At 44.6% G+C, this 26,622-nt stretch overlaps 1 protein-coding gene across 1 annotated transcript in view; it reads right to left on the reverse strand.

Annotated features, from left to right (window-relative positions):
* Window positions 1–26,622, reverse strand: part of LOC147707857 (uncharacterized) — a 910,329-nt gene that overhangs the window by 547,618 nt on the left and 336,089 nt on the right. The window contains exons 21-22 of the mRNA XM_086925682.1: window positions 23,809–23,964; window positions 22,565–22,658 (exon numbers count right to left, since the gene is read on the reverse strand). Coding sequence (XP_086781808.1) covers window positions 22,565–22,658; window positions 23,809–23,964 — 250 coding nt within the window. The remainder of the gene's footprint in view (window positions 1–22,564; window positions 22,659–23,808; window positions 23,965–26,622) is intronic.

A 26,622-nucleotide genomic window follows, 5' to 3' on the forward strand; every position in this document is an offset into this window, starting at 1 on the left:
GACGGATGTCCTGGACCAAGAACGAGATCTGCTCGACCTGCTTGGCCTTGAGATCCCCGGGCTTGGTGAGTAGTAGTAGCTATTTCTTTACTACTCTGTTTTCTCCTGCTCTGTGTGTTATTATATTGCAAATTTTTGTTTTTTACCAAGAGCAATAATGCTGCTCATTAAATTGTAGGTAAATTATATTTTAAAATCTTCTGTGCATTTCAGGTGCACTGCTCTCCTTCTCAGTAGTGTTGCTACTATGCTTATTTGTTTTCGATTTTGTGTTCATTTCATTGGCCTGTGAAATTATGCATGAGTGTAGTTTAAAGAACTGTGTAATGCTAGACACTAAGGTTCAGATTTTTAATTACCGGCGCATCCCTGCAAAGTAGCAGGGACGCACCAGTAATTGTGCGCCACGCCACCACCACCCATGGTGCGCCGTACTTACAATGCGGCGCACCATGGGCCCAAAACGTCACCAAAGCGTTACGCATCTGTGCCGTAAAGGCGGCGCATTGCTGGAGTTGCGTCGCAACGATGGCGCAGCTCCATCAATGCTCTGGGGTGCCCTATCTCCCCAATGCTGCGTCAAGCCGTACGTCTGCTTCAAGCAGGTGCAGGGTTTGAGTCACGCATCATTGTTGTTAAAGTGAGTGATTGAAATCTTGTAGATTTCCCTCAGCCACTTTTAGGATGCGTTCCTGCGCCGGAACGCCCCCTGATGGCGCAGTGCTTTACAACGTGATGCATCTCCCATATGCGTCACGTTGTTAATATACGCCGCACCATTGCGCCTCTTTTGTTCTGCCGCTGCGTCACAAAAGTCACGCAACAATGGAGCAAAAGAGCTGCAAGGGGCTTCTAAATCAGCCCCTACAGACTCAAGTCCAGTCCTTCCTTTGTACACATGGCGATAAGAAGAAATAGTGGTGGTGGATTGATAGTTTGAGTATTTTAATGACTGGTTAATGTAGTAGGAAACTTTAGTGTTGTCGCTGATCTGCAATCACAATGGACTTTGTCTGTCACTTCGCGTGCTGCGGACTGCTGCCTGCCAATCCTAGGCAAACCTTTTTAGTACTTTGTTTAGTGAGTTACATAAGAAGTTTCCAATTCGACGGTCCGCAAATCAAGCAATACTAATAACGTAGTACACCACATGAGATCGGTCAATAATATATCCCGTGGAATAGTTGTCTATTTGCTATTTCGCCAAAATATTTTGTTATTGTTCTTTTGAAATGTTTGATTTGGTTGACAAATATCATCCATGTTTTCTGGTCTTTCTTTCTTTCATGTTGTACATCAGCTCCCCCCAGGGGCAAGAGGACACAGGAGGAGGAGGAGGGTGCTGTTCAGGATGCAGGCCAGGATCGGGCAGGCGAGGGCTCCTTTGCTGGCCCCAGTAAGTTTTAATTTTAATATAGAGTACTTATTTTTTCCTAGCGTTCCTCATTCGATTTTTTCTAAATCGTATTTGATCTTCTTGTAGACTGGATCTAAATTCTTATCCTGCCTCGACTATGACTCCCTGTGGTATTACTAGATTATTCTTATTAGTCTGTCTGTGTAGCTAACTAAGATTGCACATTTGGCAATTCCATTGGACTCCCATTCTAGTCAGCAATAGCTCTATGCACTGAGTGCAGTCCTCTGGGATTGTCCATAATGTCTTTTCAAGTATTCTAAATATTTATGCTTTGACAATTGCCAACAATAAAAAGGTGAATGACCACCAAGAAAGAATAAGATACTACTTTACTTTTGGTTTGGATAGTAGGACAATCCATTCTACTACTGTTGCAGGGACAAATCTGCACAAACAGAACTATGGACACTAAATAATGCATTGCTTAGCTTATCAATTATAATAGGTGCTGTTAGACTTTCCACATACCTCAGTGATAACAGACTTTGTAGTTGAACCCCCAATCTCCTTACTGACTAGATAGTGTGGCAGAGTCATTTAGCTCCCAAAGTCACCGATGATTGATCCCCAATGATGTCAGAGGCACGGACTCAATCTTGCAAAAATTCCAAAACCTTTAGCTCATCCACTCTAGTCCGGAGGACCAAAAACCACAGAGTCTATTTAAGTTTAAAAGCTTTAATAAAAGTAAACACATTTATTAAAATCAAGTTTGTCATAAAAGTAAACGTTTAACTGAAAATGGAAAAGTGCTTAGTGCTGACGATTAATTGGACACATTTCTTGTGGTTGAGCCGAGCTCTCACCTGGTTTGAACTCGATCCTGCTCGTGTTCTTAGAAGTCAAGCTTCTGTCTGTTAGGAGAAAAAGTGGTGCGTGTTAAAAATAAAAAGCAAGCATTCATCAGTTGTGCCAAAAAGTGCAGCAAGGCAACAGCCTTCCCTGGAAAAAGGGACATTTTTACTTTAGAGTAGACAGTCACAAATTATTACATTGTATTCCGTTTTTTTCACATATCTTTCTTCCTCCTAGACCAAATATTATATAGTAGTGAGTGGTGTATTCTAACATTATTAAATGTACTTTGTAGGTGGAACATCTGGCGGCGGGGCCAGCGCGGAGGTGGTGGCATTGGACGAGGGGAACAACTCTGGGGAGGAGGCAGTGCAAGTGCCGGACAATTCTGTGAGGGATAACACGGTGGTGGCGGGCAGAGGTAAGCTATATATTCCTTACTTATTGAGATTGAAGACTGCAGAGTGTGCTTTCTGCAGGGGTGTATTATAAATCAACCAGGTAGTAGCCTCCTCCAAATGTACTTCGACTTAGCTGTGAAGTTTTTGGCGAGAAGAATGCCAATCAGATCTGAGATGAACTTGATGGATGGGATGAACGAAAAGCGAAGGAAGGGTATAAGTAAGTGTGGAAGGACGAGAAATGTAATGATGACTGGCAAAGAAGAATGATATGTGTTTGCTTGGTCCCCGAGGTGGCTGGGAAGGAAAGAATATGGTATGGTGCATGGTTGGGTGAATGATGAAGCAAGGATGGGTGGAAGGAGAACAGCCTGGGTGGGTGAAACAGAAACTGTATGTGTGCATATACTTTGAATGGATGGATGCCTGGATCTTGGTACTATCTGACTCTTAGATAGCATATGTGTATCTAGAGAGAGTAGACGGTCACTGGATGAACTAAGTGTTACTTTGAAGAGCATGTAACACCGCACCCGCACGTCCGTTCCAGTGTAGGAAAGGCAAGGAAAAGAAGTTGTAATTTTGTCCAAATACTACCATGAATAGTAGCAGTAGTTTGTATTGCAACTGCAAGCACAGCATATATCCGGTTATTACGGTGGACACTCCCTACCTCTCTTAATAACTTTAGTTTAGTAGTAGTACGTCATTCATGTGTGGGTGTATCACTGTTCACTCAATAATAAGCAAAGCACCTAAAGTCATCCCATATGTCATCAAATACACCCCATGTGAAGTGATAGATAATCAGATTATTTAGCTTCTTCATTTTCCTTTTCTAATACTCATTTGCACTATAGGGTGAAAGCTAAATTAATTAAGCAGTAGCCCTTTTAACAGAGTATTCTCAGTGCCACCCGTAATAGAAAAGTAAGAGCTTCACCACCTGCATGTACTGGACCGGTACAGTAACGCAAGTCTGTCTCACTCATCATGGTGTGCGTCTGTTTTTCTCGGGTGCAAGTTCACTGCGCTGGCATTATGCCGGCTTGCATAAGATAACGTACCAATTTTCCTAAACAAGAGAGAAGAAGAAGAAGAAGACTGGTGTACTGTCATAGTCGACTGTAATGGAAGTCCATAGTGCTCGTAGAATTTGTTCCTTAAACTCCCACTAATGTTAGAGCAAGTATGAAGAAGTCGGAGGTTACATAGATACTGTCCTCAATAGTTATGTACTGTGCTTTCTATTTGCTACTTGTACTGTGACACAACTTTCTGCTCAATCATTTTGTGTTAATCTTAAGGAGCATTGGTTACAGACTATGTCTTTCTTTCTTCATATAGTTGCTCCTTCCAAATCAAAGAGACCATCAAGGAGGAGGGAGCTGGCTCGAATGGCCCGGCAACGGAGGCTGGATGCCACTGTCGCCGAATATCGGCGGCTGGTGGCCCTGGAGGAGGAGGAGACGCAGTCTACTGGTACAACAACAACATCCACTAGGACAGCTGCATCCTCCTCCGTGCCCCCACGGGCTGCCAGCCAGCGCAGTGCTCCAGCGGTATGGAGCCGGGCTACCAAAGCCAACCGCCACCGCCGAGCAGCAAAGACAGCAGCTGCCCCCCACAGGATTTGCAAGGCACGCCAGCGCCGCTTATGCCTCAGAGTGTCCTACCTGGAGCAGGAGGTCCTAAGCTATAAGAACTTGGTGGAGGGCCTCCGCTTCGACCATGCCACCCTCGGCAAGGAGCATGATGCCCTGGCCGCTAAAGTCAACAGCACCCTGCCGTAGTGTCCCTTGCCCCTTTTTTAGAGACTTTTGGGGGGTGGGAATTGGGAGTTGTTTTTTTTTGGGACTTTTGAAGGACAATCGTTGGGGTTAGGGAGGGTCTTGCGGGAGATTATTTTGTTAGGGCTATAAAAATATACTTTTTGAAACTTTATCTGACCATACCTGTTTTTTACTGCTTTTGAGTCTGGTGGGTGGGTGCTTAACAGTAAGTTTGTTTTCCTGAATAGTCCTAGGACTTTAGTAGTACTACCGTCAATCTCTCGTCTCTCCTAATACTCCATTATACTACCTCTAGCCAAACGCTTATTTTACCTGTAATTTGTGTTTGAAAGTAGGGCTAGGCCCAGGGCTGGCTCCACGGGAAATGGCGATTAAGGTTGGCAATCCAGGGCGGATAAAATGTCCTCCTCATTGCGGTGGTACTAGTGGTGTGACACAGTGGCAGTTGCATGCCTATGGAATGAAAGAAAATGAAACCTGGTTTGTCCTTACTGTAGCATTACAACAGTACGATAGAGAATATAGCAGGTGACAGTACACTAGAACAGTGCCACAATGTAGCCTAACAAATGGTAAAGTATTGATAGTATAACTTGTACTTGTGTTGGATTTCTTTGACATTGGCTACTACTACAAGAAATAGTACTGAAGCTGAGTAAGTCTAGAATATATCCTCGGATTCCTTCACCAGCCTGTTGCTATGACCTTATCCTCCCCAGCAAGTGTGTGGAATTATTGATGTCATTTAGTCACACATCAAGCAAAACCACACAGCCCGGGGGAAGAGGGTTAGGGTTTGTAAAATGGATGGGAATGGGGGTTTCTTTTTGGGTAGGTTTTGTTGAGAGAAAAAAAACAAAAGCACAGCATGGACAAACAATAATTGAACATAAAGACATTTTTGGGTACAAAGCTAACCATAAATCTTTTACGTGACATAAAGGAAGTGCATGAACTACTGAATGCATTGTTACTGAAAAGTAAGTAGTACTTTCGACAACCGTGAATGACAGAATGCGACAGTACAGGGCTACATTAAATTAGGTTTAAAAAATAGCCGAAGTAAAACCTATAGAATGGCTGTAGGGATCAATTTAGAAGCAGAGAGAGATCCAAGAAATGCAGTCACACTCATAGAAGAAAACAATGGATACTGTATCTGTATGTTGTTGTAGTTGTCCTGTTGAATTTGGTAAGTAAGTTGCATGCAGCAAACAATTCCTCTTATTAGCGGCACTCCTCCATCCCAGCTGACGCTTCGTCCATCAATGTTGGTGACCAGAAGACACCCTGTCCACTGCCTGCCTGGCGGATGCTGAATTGCGGCTCGCTAATGTGAAGCCTGACTCCATCCTTTTTTCCCCATTGCACAGACTGAAACCCGGCCTGTAATTATTGAACGAAAAACAGGAAGTGATATATTACAACACCACTGACAAATAAATATAAGGTATGAACGCTGTGTAGTGCAAAAAGTCACACTTTGATTTTCCTAATAGACAGTACAATATTTTTGAAAGTGCGTACTCTGTCTGAGTCACCTTTTGAAGGATAAATAAGTATGGGCAAATTAATTTAGCGGATCTTTCCCCTCAAGCTAGGTGTACTGTAAACTGTGTTTTAGAACAAAATTAGACCTTCCCAGCAGTGCTTCCACCCAGACCCTTACTAAAGCCAGTCGCAAAAATGTAGAAGACCCCCAATCAGATCTGAAAAAACGAGGCCTAGCAGAAAACTGGTGACAAAACGTACTTTGAAAGTAAAAGTAGGCCCAAATACCCCCTTACCCACCGTGGATTGTATTCAAACCACTTGCAAGCAAGCAAAAGTATCCATAGCCAGCATCGCTCCAAGACTCGAAAACCCCCCCACCCAAACACATGCAATAGAAATACTGCTAACCCTAACGAGCCCTACGTTAAGAATAGTGGCAAAGGCTTTCTTTAACTATGCCAAATCCCCCCTTTCCCACCATGGATTTTCTTCAAATGACTTGCAACCAAAATTACACATTCTCATGAGTGCTCTAAGACCCCAGAACTCAGTTGCAAAAATCTAGAACACCCCGAAACACATGCAATCCTGCTGCTAGGGCTAACCCTAACGAACCCTAAGTTACAAAAAGTGGCAAAAGGCTTTTCCTTATGGATTTTGTCCCAACCACTTCTATCCGGTATTAGACCTTCCCAGGAATGCCCCAAGACCCGCCAACCCACCCGCCAAAAAGCACAACACCCCCAAACAGCCAAAAAGGAAAATCTCATACTTACAATATTTCTCGGCCTTCGATCCAGACGCGCTGTGCAGCTAGGCCATAACTCCCGTTTTCCACCACGGATTTCCTGAAAAGCAAATGCAATCAAGGTTAGACTGTCCCAGCAGTGCTCCCAGACCCCAAAACTCACCCACAAACACCCGGAACCCCCCCCAAAGAGCACCTCAAAGGCAAGCAAGTCAGCAAAAACACAAAAAAATGTCTGCCTCCGATTTGGTCCAAACCACTTTTATCCGGTATTAGAGCTTCCCAGCAATGGCCCCAGAGCCGTCAACCCAGGAGAAAACTAGTAGAAGACCCCCAAACAGCCAAAAAGCAAAAGTACAAAAATGGGGACTTAGTCATTTTCTTGGCAATTTCCCAAATCACTCCGCGCACGCTCTGCAGCTAGGCCCTAACTCCCCTCTGCCACCATGGATTTGCTTCAAACCTCTTGCAAACTAAAGTATCCATAGCCAGCAGTGCTCCCAGACCCCGAAACCCACCCACAAACACCAGGAAGCCCCCCAAACAGGCCCCCGAAAACGCTACATTGAGCAAAATGTCAGAAATAGCAACAAAAAAAATTCAGCATGGGTTTTGTCCCAACCACTTCTATCCGGTATTAGACCTTCCCAGGAATGCCCCAAGACCCGCCAACCCACCCGCCAAAAAGCACAACACCCCCAAACAGCCAAAAAGGAAAATCTCATACTTACAATATTTCTCGGCCTTCGGTCCAAACACGCTGTGCAGCTAGGCCATAACTCCCGTTTTCCACCACGGATTTCCTGAAAAGTAAATGCAATCAAGATTAGACTGTCCCAGCAGTGCTCCCAGACCCCAAAACTCACCCACAAACACCCGGAACCCCCCCAAAGAGCACCTCAAAGGCAAGCAAGTCAGCAAAAACACAAAAAAAATTCCGCCTCCGATTTGGTCCAAACCACTTTTATCCGGTATTAGAGCTTTCCAGCAATGGCCCCAGAGCCGTCAACTCACCCGCAAAGAAGTAGAACACCCCCACAAGTGCTGAGTCTTTCTTCATTGGGCGTAATCCAGCCCTCTGCTTTGATGGAAATAAGAGTCTGGAGGAGGAGGATAGAGGAGCATGTTCTTCTGAACTTGTGAACCTGAGGAATGCAGACTGCGGCACCTTCAAATCAATAAGCAAACAAGTGAAGACAGTTCTGCTGATGGGCTTGTTTTGTGATTAGGTGATTAAAGTTTGAATTATATTAACTGTGCACAACAAAGAAAGACAGACACACAGGAATAAAAGTGAATAAGGACGAAAAAGAAAGTTATTGATTCATTGTCTAATTTTCAGGGCTCGGTGTCAGGGTCCAGGAATAAGAATAAGGCTTTGTCATCATACTCTGCGAATTCAGGCAGGGTGAGCTCAGTGTCACCTAACAGAGAAGAAATTCCCTCATCTACGTTGCTGTCCACCTCGTCTTCATCCGGCGTGCTTTCTCGTACTTTGTAATCTGGTGGTATGAGGTGCTGATTCATCTTGATCATTGTTAACCTCTCCACATTTTTGGGCGAGAGGCGGCTCCGTTTGGGAGTTACAATGCCACCAGCAGCACTGAAAACACGTTCAGAAGACACGCTTGCGAGTGGGCAAGACAAGTAGTTTAAAGCCAGGTTGGAGAGCTGTGGCCACAATTCTTTTTTCCCATGCCAATACGCCAATGGGTCAGCATTAACATAGACCTCTGTTGAGTCATTCATAGTCCTGCACCATCGACTCAAGGTCCTCCTCCAAGGTTCCTCCACTTTGCTTAGCTGTTGCTGTGACCTTTTGAGAACCAAACCCAAGCAGAGTTAGCCAATCCTCTTCAGCATCCAATGTTACTGTTGTGTCTGGTGCAGATGATCCGGTTGCCGGTGTCTTTAACGGCTGAGAGGTCACTTGTGCCACAGCCACAGGTGCAGAAGTGGATTGTTTTGACTGGGGATGGCCTGCTGATGCTGATGTACTGCCTTTTCCTTCAATGAGCTGCCATTCTCTTTCAAACCTCTTGGCTGACAAGGTTAGCCAACGTTTGTACTTTGTAACATCTTCATCAGCAAAAGGAAAGAATGCTCGGCCTGCCAGCGCCTTTTTGTAGCGTGGATCCAGAATAGTAGCACAAATGTAATGCTGGTTTGAGTGGATCATTTTAAGACGTTCATCACCTTGTAGGCGCTCTAATAATTTCTCCGCCAAAACAAAAGGGTCGTGGTTTTTTTCATTTTTTTGAAACACAGAAGACACCGCCTTCAGTTGGTGCTCCAGCATGTACAACAATGGGATAGCTTTTCCCAAATTACAGTCCTCCTTGCTGACTGCACGCGTGAAGAACTCAAAAGGACGAAGCATGTCTGTCAGACTTTTAACTAGCTCCCATTGCGCCGCATCCATCCTCAGGTCCTTGTGAGCTGTACCCTGTTTTAAGAAATAGTGATCGAGTACCGTATACTGCTCATACAGACGCTCAAGCATGTAGAAGGTTGAGTTCCAACGTGTTGCCACCTCCTGGATGAGTGCTTTCACTGGCATTCGACGTTCATGTAGCAGGCTCCTCAAATGCTTCCGGGCCTTAAAAGAATGGCTGAAATGGTTGCACATTTTTCGGCAGGTGTCCACTACCTCGTACGCTGGACTGTCTTTATCACTCAAGAATTTTTTAACAACCAGGTTTATACAGTGCGCCAAACACGGCACTCTGAAATAGTGACCCAGCTCCATGGCCTTAACTACATTGGCGCCATTATCCGTGGAAACATAACCAATCTGGTGTTTTTTTCGGGACAGCCAGTGAAGGACCTTTGTATTAAACTCATCCAAAATGTTTTGTGCTGTGTGACGTTTCTCCAAGCCAAACATGGCTAGTGTTGCATGTTTCCGAGCAGCTTTAAAAACTTTGTCCGGGTCAACACCTGCGTTTAGCTTTGCTTTAACCCCTGAAAAAGAGACCCAGTGTGCAGTGATGCACATGTAATCAGCGCCTGCGCCACTGGTCCACATGTCTGTTGTCAGATGTATAGTGTGAACAGCACTCTTCTGCAAAGCTGCCCCAATCACCTCCAGCACATCTTCATGTAGTGCTGGAACCGCAACTCTGGCAAAATAGAACCGGCTAGGAACCTTCCATTTAGGGCAGAGCGCTGCCACTAATTCTAGAAAACCAACCCCTTCTACAAAAGAAAAAGGGAGAAGGTCCAGAGCTAGCATTTTAGCCAGCTTAGTGTTATACAGACGCGTCAGTGGGTGGTTGCGTTCATATTGCGCTTCTGTAAACAACATCTTTTTAATGTTGCCCTGGACCAAGCATTTACGGGATGATGATGATGATTTCTTCGACCCAGTTATGCTCGCTGATGAACTTTTTCGCATTGGTGTCTCACTCTCTCCCACACTCTTAGTGTGGCTCACATGGGGTGTGCTGCTGACAGGGGTAATGGGTGTAAGTGAAGTGTTTGACACGTCTTCTTCCTCCTCGTCATCATCAGATGAAACATCAACGTTTTCATTACGTGCAATTCGGGCTTCCTTGATCGCCTGTAGGTGCGCAAACCATTTGACAGCGTGCTTTCTTTCAAGATGACCTCTCTGGCCTCCGGTACCATAGTTGGAACCAAACTTACGACGACTAACTGCCAACTTACAAATTCTACAAATGGCGAGGTTTTCCTTTTTTGGGCAAACACTAAAGAAGTCCCAAACTGCGGACTTGAAATGTCTTTGGGGGCCGGAGGAGGCGGCGATACTGGTGGTGGTGGTCCTGCTGCTAATGCCAGATGAAGTGGAGGATGTGGATTGCCGAACTTCAGTACGTTTTGCACTTTCACCACCACTAATTGAGGTCGAGGTGGATGGAGGTCCCTTCTGGCGACTAAGAAATATAGAAGCGGTAGGTGTTGGTGTACTAGTTAACTCCAATGATTGTGGTGTTTCTTCCATTGCCTCCTCGTCGACAACATCATCACACTCAGCAGCTTCTTGGGCTAGGGTCAAAATGTCTTTTTGAGCGGAACGGATTTTCTGCCCATGCTTACACTCCACACCTCTCTATCCCTCTCATGCGTTCAAATGTTCTTGGCAAGGCTGTTCTACTCTGCGACTGCTCCCCTGAAAGACAGCAAGATTACAAGTAATAAACCAGTAAGAGAAGCAAGGCATATGCAGGACCATCGTACATTCAGGCTAGGATAAAATAACACACGAAAGTCAAATAAAATAATGGTAGTCAAAGGTCATCACAGGGTGTCAGACCACAAGAGTGCCTATAGCACTACACACGCCCATATCCACTCAAGCAGAATCACTGGGTAAGACTTTCTTCCCGAATAGGAGCCTTTGTAAAATTCTATGTCAAAGTCCAGGTATACGTCCTCCCCACCCAAGCCTACATCCTGATGCCCACTGTAACATTGAAAGCAGTTTTAAAAATTACTTTTTCCATGATGCCCTGAGCAATCAATGGTGAATGGGCAGTATGCCCGGTTGGCACAGCCCTTTACATAGGTATCCTAGGTACTACTTGCTATATATTGCTTTCACTGTTCTCTGCGTCCTTGCACCACTCAATATGATGCTGCATGGAATGTATCTATGTCACTTGGAGTGTTCGTCTGGCATCAATAACTGTTGAGACCAGAGGTTAAACAGGAAAGTCCCATGTACCTGGCGGAATATCTTTTACTTATATACTTGTAACCTTAACTCAACTGAAAATGATGTACTTAAGTTTATCCTGATCTAGAAAATAAAGAAGCTACCTGTTTATATGTCAGAGTCCAGGCTGATTACTGCGCACAAGGGACTTTCCAACACTTCTCTACTCAAATTAGATTACAAGATTACTCCCTTTGGAGACACTATGCTCCAACAGTTGTGTGACATAGAGTCACAGTCCAGTCCCATGTACAAATGTAGAGTGTCAGTCAGGTATGAAATGTATCTGATTTCGGTTGTACAGCTGGAGTCTACCAATAGCAGCTGAATACATGAAAGACTACTGGGATGACAGAAGGGGCCTGTCCCCATTATAGTAAAAAATGAGCGGCCAGAACAGTTCACAAGAGGAGGTGCAGCTGACAGGCCAGGAAAGAGGTATAGTAGAGGTTCGGGACCTAGCAGTGACAAAGAGCTCAGAAATCAGGACACAAGATAGAAGCAAAGGGGACACTTCCAGCAGGGGTCTGAGACTGAACATGACCTCAACAGTCTGGGTGTGCGAGTAAAGTCTGTGCAGGAACAAGTGCTCTTTAAATCTCCAAAGGCAGAGCATGAATATATTTGGGGTATCTCAAATGGACTGCCAATAGCCATAGGTGAGGGTTCACTGTTGTATGATGCCTCACTGGCTGTGGGCGTGGGGGGCGAAGTGGTGGTGAGTTGGGTGCAGACCAGAATTACAAGTCCATCAAGTCATCCCAGCAGGCTTCTGCCGACATTTTGCAGAGTCGGAGAATGTAGATGGCACATAATTGAATGGTGAATGAGTGGTCCCTTGCACTGAAAGAAATGAGCCATTGAGGGGATCTGGGCAGCTGCTTGTTGAAAGGCCAAACTGTGCTGGCAGAACAGCTCTTCACTTAAGGTGTACCAGCAGGAGCCAGATAACCCATTGCTAAAACGTTCTCAGATACCATTCTTTACTGAATATGAGTCTACACATGATAGCTAAAGTTCTTACTCCCATCCAGACAATTATGATGTGGTCTTCAGAAAGGCTGACAAAAGGGGTGGTAAGATATTCATTTGTTCCAGAAGAATTCCATGAGGGAATGATACTGCCCATTGTAGCAAATTAGTATCTGAAAAACATCAGTAAAATGCTCAAAATGGCCAAAAGACTTACTATGAAGGGACTATTAGGAATGTTTTGGGATATCCTGTGTAAATTCTCTAGTTAGTGTTTTCAATTAATGGTGCACTGCAAGCTTGAAAGTGACTCACTGTAGCATTCAACATGTAATTATGCTCAAGACTGAAGTAGATATGTCCTGTTTGAAATATTTTAGTTGCTGGCAATAGCTCACTGTTGTGCTATATGCACTCATATGAATTAGGACCACGTGAGGAACTTTGACTACAAATGTTAAAATTCACTCTCTGTGTTTTAACTTACTTTATGTTAAATGTACAACATTATTCTTTGTGCACTTGCATTTTGACTTGTGATTTCATTTCATGTCTGCTTAAAGATACAGAGTAGGAGTGTTTTAAAACATCCTTGCCTGAAACAGAACGTGTGGGATGGGAATTTGAAAGCATGAGAGAGAGAAATGTGTGGAAAGTGTTTCTCTGTCTCAGAGTGTAGTGCTGCATAACGGTGCCTTATGTTGTACATTGGGAAGTGAAGTTTTAACGTGCCCTAACTCCATCTTGAATTCTGACTCTGTCTAGCTTCAGTTCTGCACACACATCGGGCCCCCAGGTTACTCACGGTTATTTAGGTTATTCACGTTCAAGATTGTTTTCCCTCTTTGAGGGTGTTTATGTTTTCTTTGAGAGGTTTTCTACTTTCACAAACTTTAATTTGCGTGTATTCGCGTGCTGCATCCCGCTTTGTGCCTTAGTTGCCGCGCTATCATTTTAAATCGACCTGTTTAATTATATCTGTTCTATTTTAGTTGTCTTCTCCCCTGCTTTTATTGGGACTCATTGCACCCCCCTTACTTGCACTGTAATCGGTTTCCCACCGCTGTTAAGCGGGTCCGGTTCCTGGGGTGGGATTTTCTTTGGGCGCCATCTTGGAGTGGTGTGCACTCTCAGTGGGTGACATTGACGAGCGGTCTAGCGCTCCGGCTGAGTGGAGGGACGCCTATTTAAGGCGACTTGCCCTGTGGACCGCCTGAGAAGGTATTCGCGTGCTGCATCGCGCTTTGCGCCTTAGTTGCCGCGCTATCATTTTAAATCGACCTGTTTAATTATATCTGTTCTATTTTAGTTGCATTCTCCCCTGCTTTTATTGGGACTCATTGCACCCCCCTTACTTGCACTGTAATCGGTTTCCCACCGCTGTTCAGCGGGTCCGGTTCCTGGGGTGGGATTTTCTTTGGGCGCCATCTTGGAGTGGTGTGCACTCTCAGTGGGTGACATTGACGAGCGGTCTAGCGCTCCGGCTGAGTGGAGGGACGCCTATTTATGGCAACTTGCCCTGTGGACCGCCTGAGAAGGTATTAGCGCGCTGCATCGCGCTTTGCGCCTTAGTTGCTGCGCTATCATTTTAAATCGACCTGCTTAATTATATCTGTTCTATTTTAGTTGCATTCTCCCCTGCTTTTATTGGGACTCATTGCACCCCCCTTACTTGCACTGTAATCGGTTTCCCACCGCTGTTCAGCGGGTCCGGTTCCTGGGGTGGGATTTTCTTTGGGCGCCATCTTGGAGTGGTGTGCACTCTCAGTGGGTGACATTGACGAGCGGTCTAGCTCTCCGGCTGAGTGGAGGGACGCCTATTTAAGGCGACTTGCCCTGTGGACCGCCTGAGAAGGTATTCACGTGCTGCATCGCGCTTTGCGCCTTAGTTGCCGCGCTATCATTTTAAATCAACCTGTTTAATTATATCTGTTCTATTTTAGTTGCATTCTCCCCTGCTTTTATTGGGACTCATTGCACCCCCCTTACTTGCACTGTAATCGGTTTCCCACCGCTGTTCAGCGGGTCCGGTTCCTGGGGTGGGATTTTCTTTGGGCGCCATCTTGGAGTGGTGTGCACTCTCAGTGGGTGACATTGACGAGCGGTCTAGCGCTCCGGCTGAGTGGAGGGACGCCTATTTAAGGCGACTTGCCCTGTGGACCGCCTGAGGAGGTATTCGCGTGCTGCATCGCGCTTTGCGCCTTAGTTGCCGCGCTATCATTTTAAATCGACCTGTTTAATTATATCTGTTCTATTTTAGTTGCATTCTCCCCTGCTTTTATTGGGACTCATTGCACCCCCTTACTTGCACTGTAATCGGTTTCCCACCGCTGTTCAGCGGGTCCGGTTCCTGGGGTGGGATTTTCTTTGGGCGCCATCTTGGAGTGGTGTGCACTCTCAGTGGGTGACATTGACGAGCGGTCTAGCGCTCCAGCTGAGTGGAGGGATGCCTATTTAAAGCTCCCTTCGACGCGCAGGTCACTGGTAAAGCACCACCTGGAGATATTTGATCTTCTTAAAAATGAGTCCCCTGATGTGCTATTTTTGACCGAAACCTGGTTGCAGGACTCAGATTTTTCCATACTTAACTTGGCCTTCCCCCCTGACTATGCTATCTTTACTCTCAACTGCGGTACTAGAGAGGGGTGGAATTGCGATGGCCGTTAAGTTGTGCTATCCTAGTGAATGGAAGGCCCTAAAACTCCCAGGGTGTGAATGTGCCTGTTTTAAAATTTCGTTTAACCATCACTTTGCCTTCTCTGGCCTTTTAATATACCGCCCTCTGGGTGCGATGCTGCCTTTAGGGCTGCGATGCTGCCTTTAGGGCTGCTCTCCCGGACTTCATTAGTACAGAAGCACTAGGATGTGCAAATTTTAATGTCCTTGGTGACCTCAACCTCCATCTTGACTGTCTGTCCCTGCCCTCTATCCGGAGCTTCTTGGCTGATTTAGAAGCCTTGCAGTTCTCCCAGCTGGTGACCTACCCCACTCATCGAGATGGGCACATACTCGACCCGTGTTTTACAAACTTAGAGGGAATTAGAGCACTCTGTCCTATCCAGATGATTTGGACTGACCATATGCTGGTGAAAATGATTCTTCCCATGTCTGAAGCTCTTTTTATATCTCAGGATAAAACTATTTTTAAACGACATTGGAATAAATTAAAATTGGAGGATTTTTACTATTTGTTGGAAAAAGCACCCCTGGGCCCTATCACCAATGTTGATTGCGGATATGACTCCTTCTGTGAGTGGATCTCCCGTGCTCTCGATTCCTTGATTCCTTTGGTTTGGTCTAAACAGCGCTCAAAAGAGCACAGTCCTTGGTACGACAGCACCTTAGCGTCCCTTAAGAGAGCCTGTAGGCAGGCTGAAAGGCTATGGAGAAAAACGTTTGATCCTGTGCTCAAGGCTTGTTATTCTGCTAAAACGAAGATCTATCATAGAGCGGTATGCAGAACTCGCGCAGCCTATTATGCTCAAGAGTTTCTGAATAGCCCAAACCCCTCTAAACTGATATTCAAGGTATTAAAAGACCTCATGGCTAAAAGGACAACGGCAGCAGAAATATGCTCGGACTCCCACTGTGAGAGTCTGGCCTCTTTTTTCCTCGAGAAGGTGCATGCGATCATCGCACCTTCCCGACTGGCTCGTTGAATCCAGAGCGAGCCAGTTGTATCATGGGAGATAGCGAGTGTCTTGACACTCTGCCTTCCTTGACAATGGAGGCCTTTGGTTCCTTGAGCCTAAAAATTCAGTCGGGTTCTCCTGCGGATCCGCTTAAACCGGTTCAGCTTAGGAATATGCTGCCACTATGCCGTACTCCGGTGTTGTCTCTAATTAACCTGTCACTATCCTCAGGTATAGTGCCTATGAAGTGGAAGCAGGCCGTAGTTACTCCTATCCTGAAGAAGGCTACCCTGGATCCTCTCAAACCTGAGAACTACCGCCCTATCTCCTTGCTTCCCTGGGCCACAAAAGTTGCTGAGGCCCATGTGAACAGTATCCTGGCAGACCATCTTACCAGAGCCAACATTCTTGACCCCACTCAAAATGGGTTCCGCGTGGGCCACAGCACGGAGACGGCCCTACTTTCTATGGTCAAACACCTGCGTTCTGTGCTTGATGCGGGTCGAACTGCGGCACTTCTGCTATTAGATCTGAGTGCCGCGTTCGACACGGTCTCGCACAGGATTTTACTTCAGCGACTCGAGGAAGTAGGTGTTAAGGGCTCTGCCCTATGCTGGTTTCGGTCTTTTCTTACGGATAGGTCGTTCCAGGTTGCGATTCCACCCGGCAAATCCAAATATTACCCGTTGGCCCTGGGGGTCCCACAGGGATCATCGTTGAGTCCCACTCTATTTAATCTTTACGTTAGACCGCTGGCTGCGGTCGTCAAGCAATGGGGCCTGACGATGGTCTCATATGCCGATGACACGCAGCTGGCGGTCACGTTGAGTGGGGACTCTGATGTGGAGGCTCTCAGGTTCCGTGACGGTGTACGGGCAGTGGCCAATTGGATGAACTCTAACTGTCTCCAGTTGAATACTAAGAAGACAGAGGTCATGGTGGTCAGCAAGCAAGTGGGGCTGTGGAGTGACAACTGGTGGCCTCCTGAACTGGGTATGACCCCCTCTCCAGTATCGGAGATAAAAAATCTTGGGGTCTGGCTTGATCCAACACTCAGTTTTACTTGCCACACCAAGAGGGTGGCGGCTTCCTGCTATGGCACTATTAGAGGACTTAGGCCTGTACTTAAATTTTTCGATGCCCCCACCAGACAGCTGGTGGTTCAGGCATCAGTGTTGTCCCGGCTGGACTATGCCAGCTCGCTCTTGGCGGGGATAAACCAGGCTGAACTCACTCGGTTGCAGCGAGTGCAAAATGCTGCAGCCAGAGTAGTGGTAGGTCTGCCCAGGCGGTGCTCGGTTTCAAAAACGTTGCATTCGCTTCATTGGCTTCCCGTAAATCAGAGGATTAAATTCAAGGTCCTCTGCCTTGCATTCAAAATCCTCAAGGGTACGTCCCCTCAAATACTGGCGAATCTTTTAACACCGTATGTTCCTCTGCGATCCTTGAGATCTTTGGGTCAGAACCTGGCGGTGGTTCCGCGCTTCAGGTTGAGTAGAACTGGTGGCCGCTCCTTTCGAGTGTTAGCCGTGAAGTGGTGGAACTTCCTTCCTTCTGAGATTCGGGCAATTGATGATCTTCTTCTGTTTAGGCGTGCCATCAAAACTTTCTTGTTTGGTTCATTTTAGGCTATTTCCTGTCCCCTCTTTTTATCGGTGTTGTGTTGTGTTTACCTTCTCATAGCGCCAGATAAGGTCTGGAACATGTAGTGTGGGAGTGCAAGGAAAGAAGTCTTTTGTCTTAGAATGCTTGCAGGAGATTGGCCTGCAACAGTAACTTTCCTTGTTGTCGCGTGCATTGGCTCGAAAACAAATTTCTCCTGAGAGATGGATGCACCTGCTCAGTGCTGCATTTCCCGGTATGAGGAGTCTCTTGAAACCAGAACCGTAATTTGGAATCCCCCAGTCTTGTGTGGGCTAAGATGAAGATATTGCAGTGTTTTTGGTCTGTGTGCATATTCCGTGTATACCTTTGAGTCTTTCATTTGACAGTGTTTATTTCTTGTATTTGATTGCTTGCATTTAACAGTGCTTATTTCTTGTATTGGACGTCCATCATTATTATTTGGCTTGTGAGTGTTCCATTATTATCTGCTTGTGTTCTATTTCCTTGCACTTTGCTAGTGAATGTTTCATTATTATCTGACTTTTGTTTATTATCTGCATGTGTTTTACCATAATTATCTGCTTGTGTTTTATATTATTTGCTTGCATGCACACATACATATACATATATATCACCAAAATGCCACTTAAACATCGCCGGACTCTTTAAATAGGTGCCTCTGTCGAGCTAGTGGGGGCACATAGTTACATTTTCACCAACATCCCTGAAGGAAAACTGAGCACTCTCGGGTCAGTTAAAATCCATTTATTACCACGTAGACGCGTTTCAGTAAGAATTGCTTTTTCAATGAAGGTACTTCATTTTTGGATCACAGTATCACAATTTAAACCGTCTGAAGCCACTCCCATTAATTAAGTGCTATTGCCTTTAGAGTAGTCTACATAATTCTTTCATATGGCGGCCATTGCACAGTGTGTTTTTTCTTCCTTGTAACTATCACCACCAATGTTTCATGCAGATGTTATTGCTCTTGTAGCACTATTCTCGTAGTGACATTCAGCCGCATGAGACATTTATGTCTAAACTGTACTCATAGTTCTTCTGAGCGGTTTTGTTCACAGTGAACATATCAACCCTTTGGTGTCGTATATGCTGATACTCTATGAGGAAGCCTGAAGGGGCCGGTTATCGTAGCCATCCCCTAGACATTATAGTAATGTCCCTTTTTAAAGCAGGCATATCCTTCCTGTTTGGCCTCAGTGGTTCTGGCAGTGTTATTTCATATCTTCACCAAAATGCCACTTAAACATCACCGGACTCTGAACGGGTGCCTCCGTCGTGCTTGTGGCAGCACATAGTTAAATTTTCACCAACATCCCAAAGGAAAACGGAGCACTTTCGGGTCAGTAAAACTTGTGTTTTATATTATTTGCTTGCACACGCACACACACATATCTATCTATCTATCTATCTATCTATCTATCTATCTATCTATCTATCTATCTATCTATCTATATATATATATAGATAGATATATCCAAACAAACCCCTTCCAAAAGAAGAAGCGGAGGCCTGAGGGCAACAGGTAGGAAAGTCTTTAATTACTTAACACAGCTCCAGTGGCGGCGAATGCATTTCGGCTTTCGCCTTCTTCAGCGCCCAACACCAGAGTGGAAAAATTGCTGTGATCTTTCCCTGCTTCCTCTGTGAAATCTGTTGTGGGTCCGCTCCTCCCCCTGTCTAATGCAGTTCACCTGTTGTAGTTCGTTCATAGTCCTGCGAACTACAACTCCCAGGATGCCATGTAATGTCAGCAGCTCGGGTCGGTGGAAGAATGCGGGGAGCATTGGTGTTTTACAAATGATGTTTTGCGGAACCCATGGAGCAGGAAATGAAGAAGCACCAAACTGTCCCAAGCTCTTGCAGTCTCTCCTCCGGTCCCCTCGTACCGCCACAGCCACCAAGAACGAAAGTTCAATATGCAGGGGCTAACATGCAGATGCAGGCTGCCCACGAGAGAGGTGCGATACCTCCACTGCTCACGTCCTCCCGTATAGGCGGCGGGTGCCAGACGATTCCATTCCTGAAGCGTCCAAAATGCCGTGAGGCAAGCCAGTTCAAGTCCGGACCCAAAACGTGGCGGGGCCATCCGAAATGCGCCGCTGGCTGGCGCATGAATTGTATCCAAACAAACCCCTTCCAAAAGAAGAAGCGGAGGCCTGAGGGCAACAGGTAGGAAAGTCTTTAATTACTTAACACAGCTCCAGTGGCGGCGAATGCATTTCGGCTTTCGCCTTCTTCAGCGCCCAACACCAGAGTGGAAAAATTGCTGTGATCTTTCCCTGCTTCCTCTGTGAAATCTGTTGTGGGTCCGCTCCTCCCCCTGTCTAATGCAGTTCACCTGTTGTAGTTCGTTCATAGTCCTGCGAACTACAACTCCCAGGATGCCATGTAATGTCAGCAGCTCGGGTCGGTGGAAGAATGCGGGGAGCATTGGTGTTTTACAAATGATGTTTTGCGGAACCCATGGAGCAGGAAATGAAGAAGCACCAAACTGTCCCAAGCTCTTGCAGTCTCTCCTCCGGTCCCCTCGTACCGCCACAGCCACCAAGAACGAAAGTTCAATATGCAGGGGCTAACATGCAGATGCAGGCTGCCCACGAGAGAGGTGCGATACCTCCACTGCTCACGTCCTCCCGTATAGGCGGCGGGTGCCAGACGATTCCATTCCTGAAGCGTCCAAAATGCCGTGAGGCAAGCCAGTTCAAGTCCGGACCCAAAACGTGGCGGGGCCATCCGAAATGCGCCGCTGGCTGGCGCATGAATTGTATCCAAACAAACCCCTTCCAAAAGAAGAAGCGGAGGTCTGAGGGGAACAGGTAGGAAAGTCTTTAATTACTTAACACATATATATATATATATATAGATATATTATAAATAGATATGGGTATATTTACATTTGCATGTTGTTTTCATTTGACATCTGGGAAAGCCCTGTCTGTTAGAGAGGGTTGCACTAATACAACCCGACGCATCATTCTGAAAACTGTCTCTTGATGTGCCTCATTTGGTGAGGGTGGAGCCCCTTTCCAATTGTTTTCTTGCTTTACTGAATGCCTCTGCTGGGGAGTTCTTAATTTCTTTTATTTGGGAGTGTAAAGCAAGACACTCAGCGAGCTGCATTTTTCCAAATATGGAGAAATGAAGTATTTAAGCAAAGCAGCAAATGTAATATAGTGTTCTCGGAAAGTGGGGAAGAAAAGAAAACATTCATGATGTTTCAGTTAAATTGATGGGTACCCAAATATCTTTGGGCTGGTCTGCATGTATTAAAAGTAAAGGCTGTGTTTTTGTGGTGTGGTGTGATCACCATGGTGTAACAACTGTATTTCGCCCTATTGTGTCAAGGCCCCCTCACTGAGACTATTGTCATTAAGATGCTAGTCTATAGAAGGAGTGGAAAGCATTGTATAGTATGCTTTCATACAAACAGCGACAGATAATTCAGTTATTACGTATAGGATCTATGAGGTGTATGTTTTAGAATTAGGCAAATTCACATTGGGCCTCAACAGACGGACTCAAATTCTGCATCCCCTGGTTTCCAACTCTGCTAGAAGTAAAATTAAATTCTCCTTCGGTCAATTTTGGTCACTTCAATGACTATCCAGAAAATGTTTTCCATGCAAGGTCCTAGACGACACATTGTCGCAAAATGGCACATAAAAAACATCATTAAAAAGATCCACAATGGATGCATTTCTCAAAGTTTTACCTAAATTGCGAACATGTTTGTCTCAATTTTTTTGTGATTTTGGTTCACTTATAGTAAATCGTTGGGGCATTTAGGACATTACTCGATTACAACTGAAGAACAGTGATCCTTCTACAGATTGCAACGGAATATCTTCTGTAGTGTCTGTTAATTCCGGATGCAGTTGTTTGCATTCTGTGTCTCTGTTGCAAAGATAACATTGAAATATTTTGCTCTGCATTCAGAACAATACATTGGTTTCTGAGAACATAATACACAAACCTGTAACTCCACCCTGTCTCATGTGAACGGACCTTCAGAAAAGGAGATACACGTCAAAAGCAAGCATTTGAGTACTCATGCTGATTGCTGAAGTATTTTATTTGACTTTTAAACACATGTAGTGTGCATATTAGAGGAATATGTAACTTAACAATAACATTAAAAACTCAATGGAATAATCATAATAGGAAAGAAACAAACAGCGCAACAGCTGTCTAATAAACCGCAGTTTGCCAGACAGTTGTTTCTCATGCTCATCGGGAGAAGCTTTGCTGTATTCACCTACATTTCAATCAATAAAACCAATGATATGTTGGTACTGTTAATCTGATGTGCCTTCATAAATCTTTGCAAGCGACCTCGGCCCTTCTGTACCATGAAAATGCTAATAAAATTTGTAGTGAAAAAAAAACAATGATATGAAATGTGCCTTCCTATGTGCAACTATTATGCCCAGTCATGGGCCCTGTGCTCACTGTGCAATAGGACTCAAGCTACACCTGACTGATGAGGCCCAACGAAGTCCTAACCATTCTTGGGTTGCTTGTGTTCCTGTTCCGAGAGGGTCTGTCTTGGCAGTTGGGGCTGGACTGTTCCTACTGGAGCAGGATCAAGACTGATTTGCAAATGGCTGCCTTCTGTCGGAGTTGGCAAGGCAGGCAAAATAACGATGGACTGGAATGCGGCCCACAGTTATGACCAGTGGCTGAGATTAATACAAGCTTTCCATCTATCACTTATTGTGTACAATAGTGAAATATGAATAAAACCCTGTAACATTAGAGCACTGTAACTAACACAGAGAGGCCAGCTAAACAAGTATTGACATAGAAATGCTTTCCATCTTTATTTTACTCAAAGTCATTAACTATTATTTTGTAACAAATATGCTTTCCTCACTAGCTATGTCAGCTGGCACAATATCAGTGATCAATATATCTGAATGGGGACTCTTAGTTTGTAAGCAGGACATTTTCTGAAGCCTCAGTAATATAGGATTTGCTTCCTTCATATTTTATTTACATTTACCTGAATAACACCATCCCGCGTGTGAAAACTAAACTTTCCGACTTGACTTTCCTCCACCTCATGTATGCCCAACAACAATGTAGAAGGAATGTACCTAAAAGGAAAAAATAACAAATATAGGTGGTTGTGACTATCAATACAAACTACGTGAAAAACACAAATGAGTGGGTAGGATTGCCAATTCAAACAATGTAGAAAACACAAAAATGATTGGACATGACTAACATTCCAAGCACTGCTGACTCCCACAGGCACTTCCAGCTACAGATTTTGGACAACGCGAAGATATTTTTGGACAATTTCCCTATGCCACATACCTTGTATTAAATAAAACAACCAATGTAGGGTCGTGGCCCCTATTTTCTTAGTGGCTATTAAAGACATGCAATTGTTTCTTATTTATAATTGCATATTTCTGTTCTAAGATAGTTTCATTTTCATCAATTTATGCTGTTCCTGGAATTTCCTTCGTCCGGCAAGTATGTTTTTTAGCACTTAAGGTAGTTTACTTTCTATATTTTGCTTTCTTGATTTGTTCATCACTTCTTGAAGGTTTACACCAGGGGTTTACAACCTTTTCTATTGCAGGCGCATCTTATGTTCAATTAAAATCATCTTGGACTTCTAATATTATTGGTGTTGTAACAGTGACCACCTCAGACATGATTGTGCTAGTGCCCCCATATGCAAGATGGACAGCACTAGCAGGGGTTATCAACCAGTGCATCGGGAAGAGTTGCCAGCGGTAATGTAAACATGGCTTTGAAAGTTTTTAATGCCTCTACAGGGATCATACATAGTAGCCTTAGCTGCAATGCCCCTGGCACCAAGATAATAGTAGAAGTAATAAATCAACACAGCACCTCGATTTCTCACTTAAATACCATCTTTAAATATATTTTGGAAATGTAGCACTTGTTTTCCAAACATCAGCATAGGAGTCCTGAAAATACACACATTTGCGTCACAAAAAGACACTCGCAAATTTGATATACATACATTAATTCAAGCAAGCTTCTAAGTTAGTGGTCTGGGCTGCACACAGGAGAGCTACTTACGAGTAGCTGAAGAGCTACCAGTAGCTCTCGAGTTACTCACTAGAGAAGCCTCGGTTAAGTTTTGACAGTGGCAAGTTATCACAGAGGCCCAAAGGTCCCTTAGAGAAGCTTTGGCTGATCTGTCGGTCAATAAAGAAGTCTATGGAAGCCCCGGTGCAAATCATTCTTGGTCGCCCACTGCCTTACCTGTCCACCGAGCTGGCGTCTTCCAGTACAGCTGTAATGAATGTAGGTGGTAGGTTGTCCACTTGTCCTTTGTTTGTGGCAAACTCAAACTGCACAGGCCTCAGGTACAGATGGAACTCTTCGAAACCCATTTCTGAAGAATACATCCTGTACAACCTGAAACAACAGATGTGATGCTCAGTGATTTCTGTAAGGGCGAACAATCAATGTATTCAAGAGAAAACAGGATCTGTAACGTTGCCGCTTGTAAGGAGGAAAGTCACAGCTATGCAGCAAGTAAGGAAGGGATTGAACTGGTATTCCTTTTCATCATTATATGATAATAAAGTAATAATAAACAACTGCGATATTCATGATCTCTTTCACACACATCAATCCTACCTAAATAAGCAGGCATATCCGATTTGTATCAGATCAAATATTTTCTTGGGACATATGAGGTGTATTCGTACATGTCAAAAGCACTCTGTCATTTGGTGACTCAATTTACCATTCATTTATCAAATTCAGATTTTTTTAGTTATGAATGTGAGTAAATGAATCCCAATACATCACGCTGAATCGCAATCACTTTTTATAAAGCAATTCAACTCAGGTACCACCTCACTGCTGTGGAACCGACTACCTGCAGAGTATAACACGCCCTGATATCTTTCAGCAAACACCTAAACTCACATCTCACCAGACTGTATCTGTCAAACTAAGAAGCAATGCCTCTTGTCTACTTATTCCACTATAGCTTCTCTACAACAACTTCTGTCTCATCTCCTCTCATAGACACTCATCATTGTGCCTTTTTATTACTGTCCCCAGGTGATGTTCATTGTAAACTGCATGCCTTGTTTGTTCTATGTAAAGCTATCTAATATTTTTGTGGTCTGTGCCATATAAAACTGAGCAAAACAAATATTTAAATACAATTACCTATGGGGTCATTATGAGTCTTGTTCTAAACCTGAGTGGGGCGGATTAGGGATACAAATTTGTAGGAAAATCAAAACTTCTGCCAATTTCCCTCTATACATGATTTAACCAGGGGAAGAAAAAGTGAATGGGGAAAAGTCTCAAAACCGCATAAATCGATGCCAAACACCTATTCCCACAGGTATCCCTCATTCATGCCCAGATAAAACACCCTGCAGGGTTCAAATTACTGGTCACGTGTTTCTGGCCCAATTACCACAATACATGTAATGAGAATCTTATTAGCTGATGTATATGGGAACTAAATTCCATTAGTGAATTATTCCCTTGATTTACCGCTTTGGAAGTTGTATGTTTCCACCAACCTCTAAACCAGTCCCTTTGCTGATAGGCAAGTATGCCGGTGGCAGAGCGGGATTTTAATCAGAAGGCAGGATGGATACCATTTTGTAAATGTAAATGTACAGGAATTTATATAGCGCAAATCACCAAGCGGTTTCTAAGCGCTTGCTTAGGGAACCCGTCCTGGTATTCCCCTGTGAGATAACCCCGGTAGGGTATCCGCAAGGTGAAAGCCAGGCATCCCGCCGCGAGGGGCCGTTGTGGAGATTAAGCAAGCTATTGCCCAGAGTCGCAGAGTGTGAACCCGTGAATCGAGTAGGCACCAGAGCGAGAAATGTCGAGTCCATGGACATTTTAGGACTCAAGACCCTGCCGAGCCAGGAATTGAACCCTGGTCCCGGGCTGACCTCTGCTTCCAGGTCTGCCTCCTCTAACCAGTGAGCCACACTTCTCAATGGTTTTATTCCTGTTTGTATCTAAGGTTATGGAAATAATCCATTGCATAGAAGATAGCACAGTTTGGACTTGAATAAGGCAGGTCTGTTACCATTCAACATTGGTTGTTCCCACCCCTTAGACATGTACCTTCATTCTGCATGGATAACTGGGTCTGATCGAGCATGGTAAATGCCCCCTGGTGGAACTGTTATCTTTAAACGTTGAAGGAGTTGAATTATTTACAGTCTCTTGGCTTACATCAGAAGATGTATTTACTATTTGAATACTGTTGCTCTATTTGCAAATCTCCTTCTCATTGGAGATGAAGTTGTATGCTTCAACTGCTACCAACACTGCCGGTTTTGATACCTTTACAGCAGCCATTACCCTCCACAGAGTGTGTTTGATCTGAGCTTGATTTAAGTAAGAGTCCTGGCAAAAGTGATGTATATACCGACCCTGTTTTCCTTCTCATTCAAAATGTAGAAAAACATGTAAGCATAGCACAGAGGTATGAGGTTCTACACTAGCCCTATAGACACCTCTCTGCGGTTAAATTCACTGCTTTCCTGCTTTTAAACGCGCCCACACTAAGGGCTTCTGGTTCAAGCATCACACCTGTGATGACAAACATCTGCAGAAGCAGCTCCATGAAACTTTTAAGGTATGTCATCTTCGATGAAAACAACATGGTACCTTCACCTGGCTAAATGATTTTATTCTAACAGTTGAATAAAGTTTCCTTTTGTAAAGGTCCCACCTGCCATATGATCGTGGTCCGGTGAATGAATTGAGTAGCTCACCAAAAGGATCAACAATATTTAAATGATGCATGATCTGTGAAGTGGAGATCGACTCAAACAGAGAGGACTCTGTTAGCTCATTAGGGTTGGAGGTTGCGCCAACTAACACAAAGAGCTAGTGGTGAGAGTGGAGATGTGAAATAGTAGTCTGTCAATAAAATTCAAGTTCGACATATTCTGCAGCTGAAGGGTTTGGGGAAGAGGTGTGTGCATCAGATCATGGGAGGTCTGCAGGGAACCTGATGTTTGTGGGAGCCTGATGTTTATGGAAGAGTGAGAAATTGTATTAATGGTTGAGGGAAGTTGA

The sequence above is a fragment of the Lissotriton vulgaris genome, chromosome 6 (genome assembly GCF_964263255.1).
Source record: "Lissotriton vulgaris chromosome 6, aLisVul1.2, whole genome shotgun sequence".
Lineage (NCBI taxonomy): Eukaryota > Metazoa > Chordata > Amphibia > Caudata > Salamandridae > Lissotriton > Lissotriton vulgaris.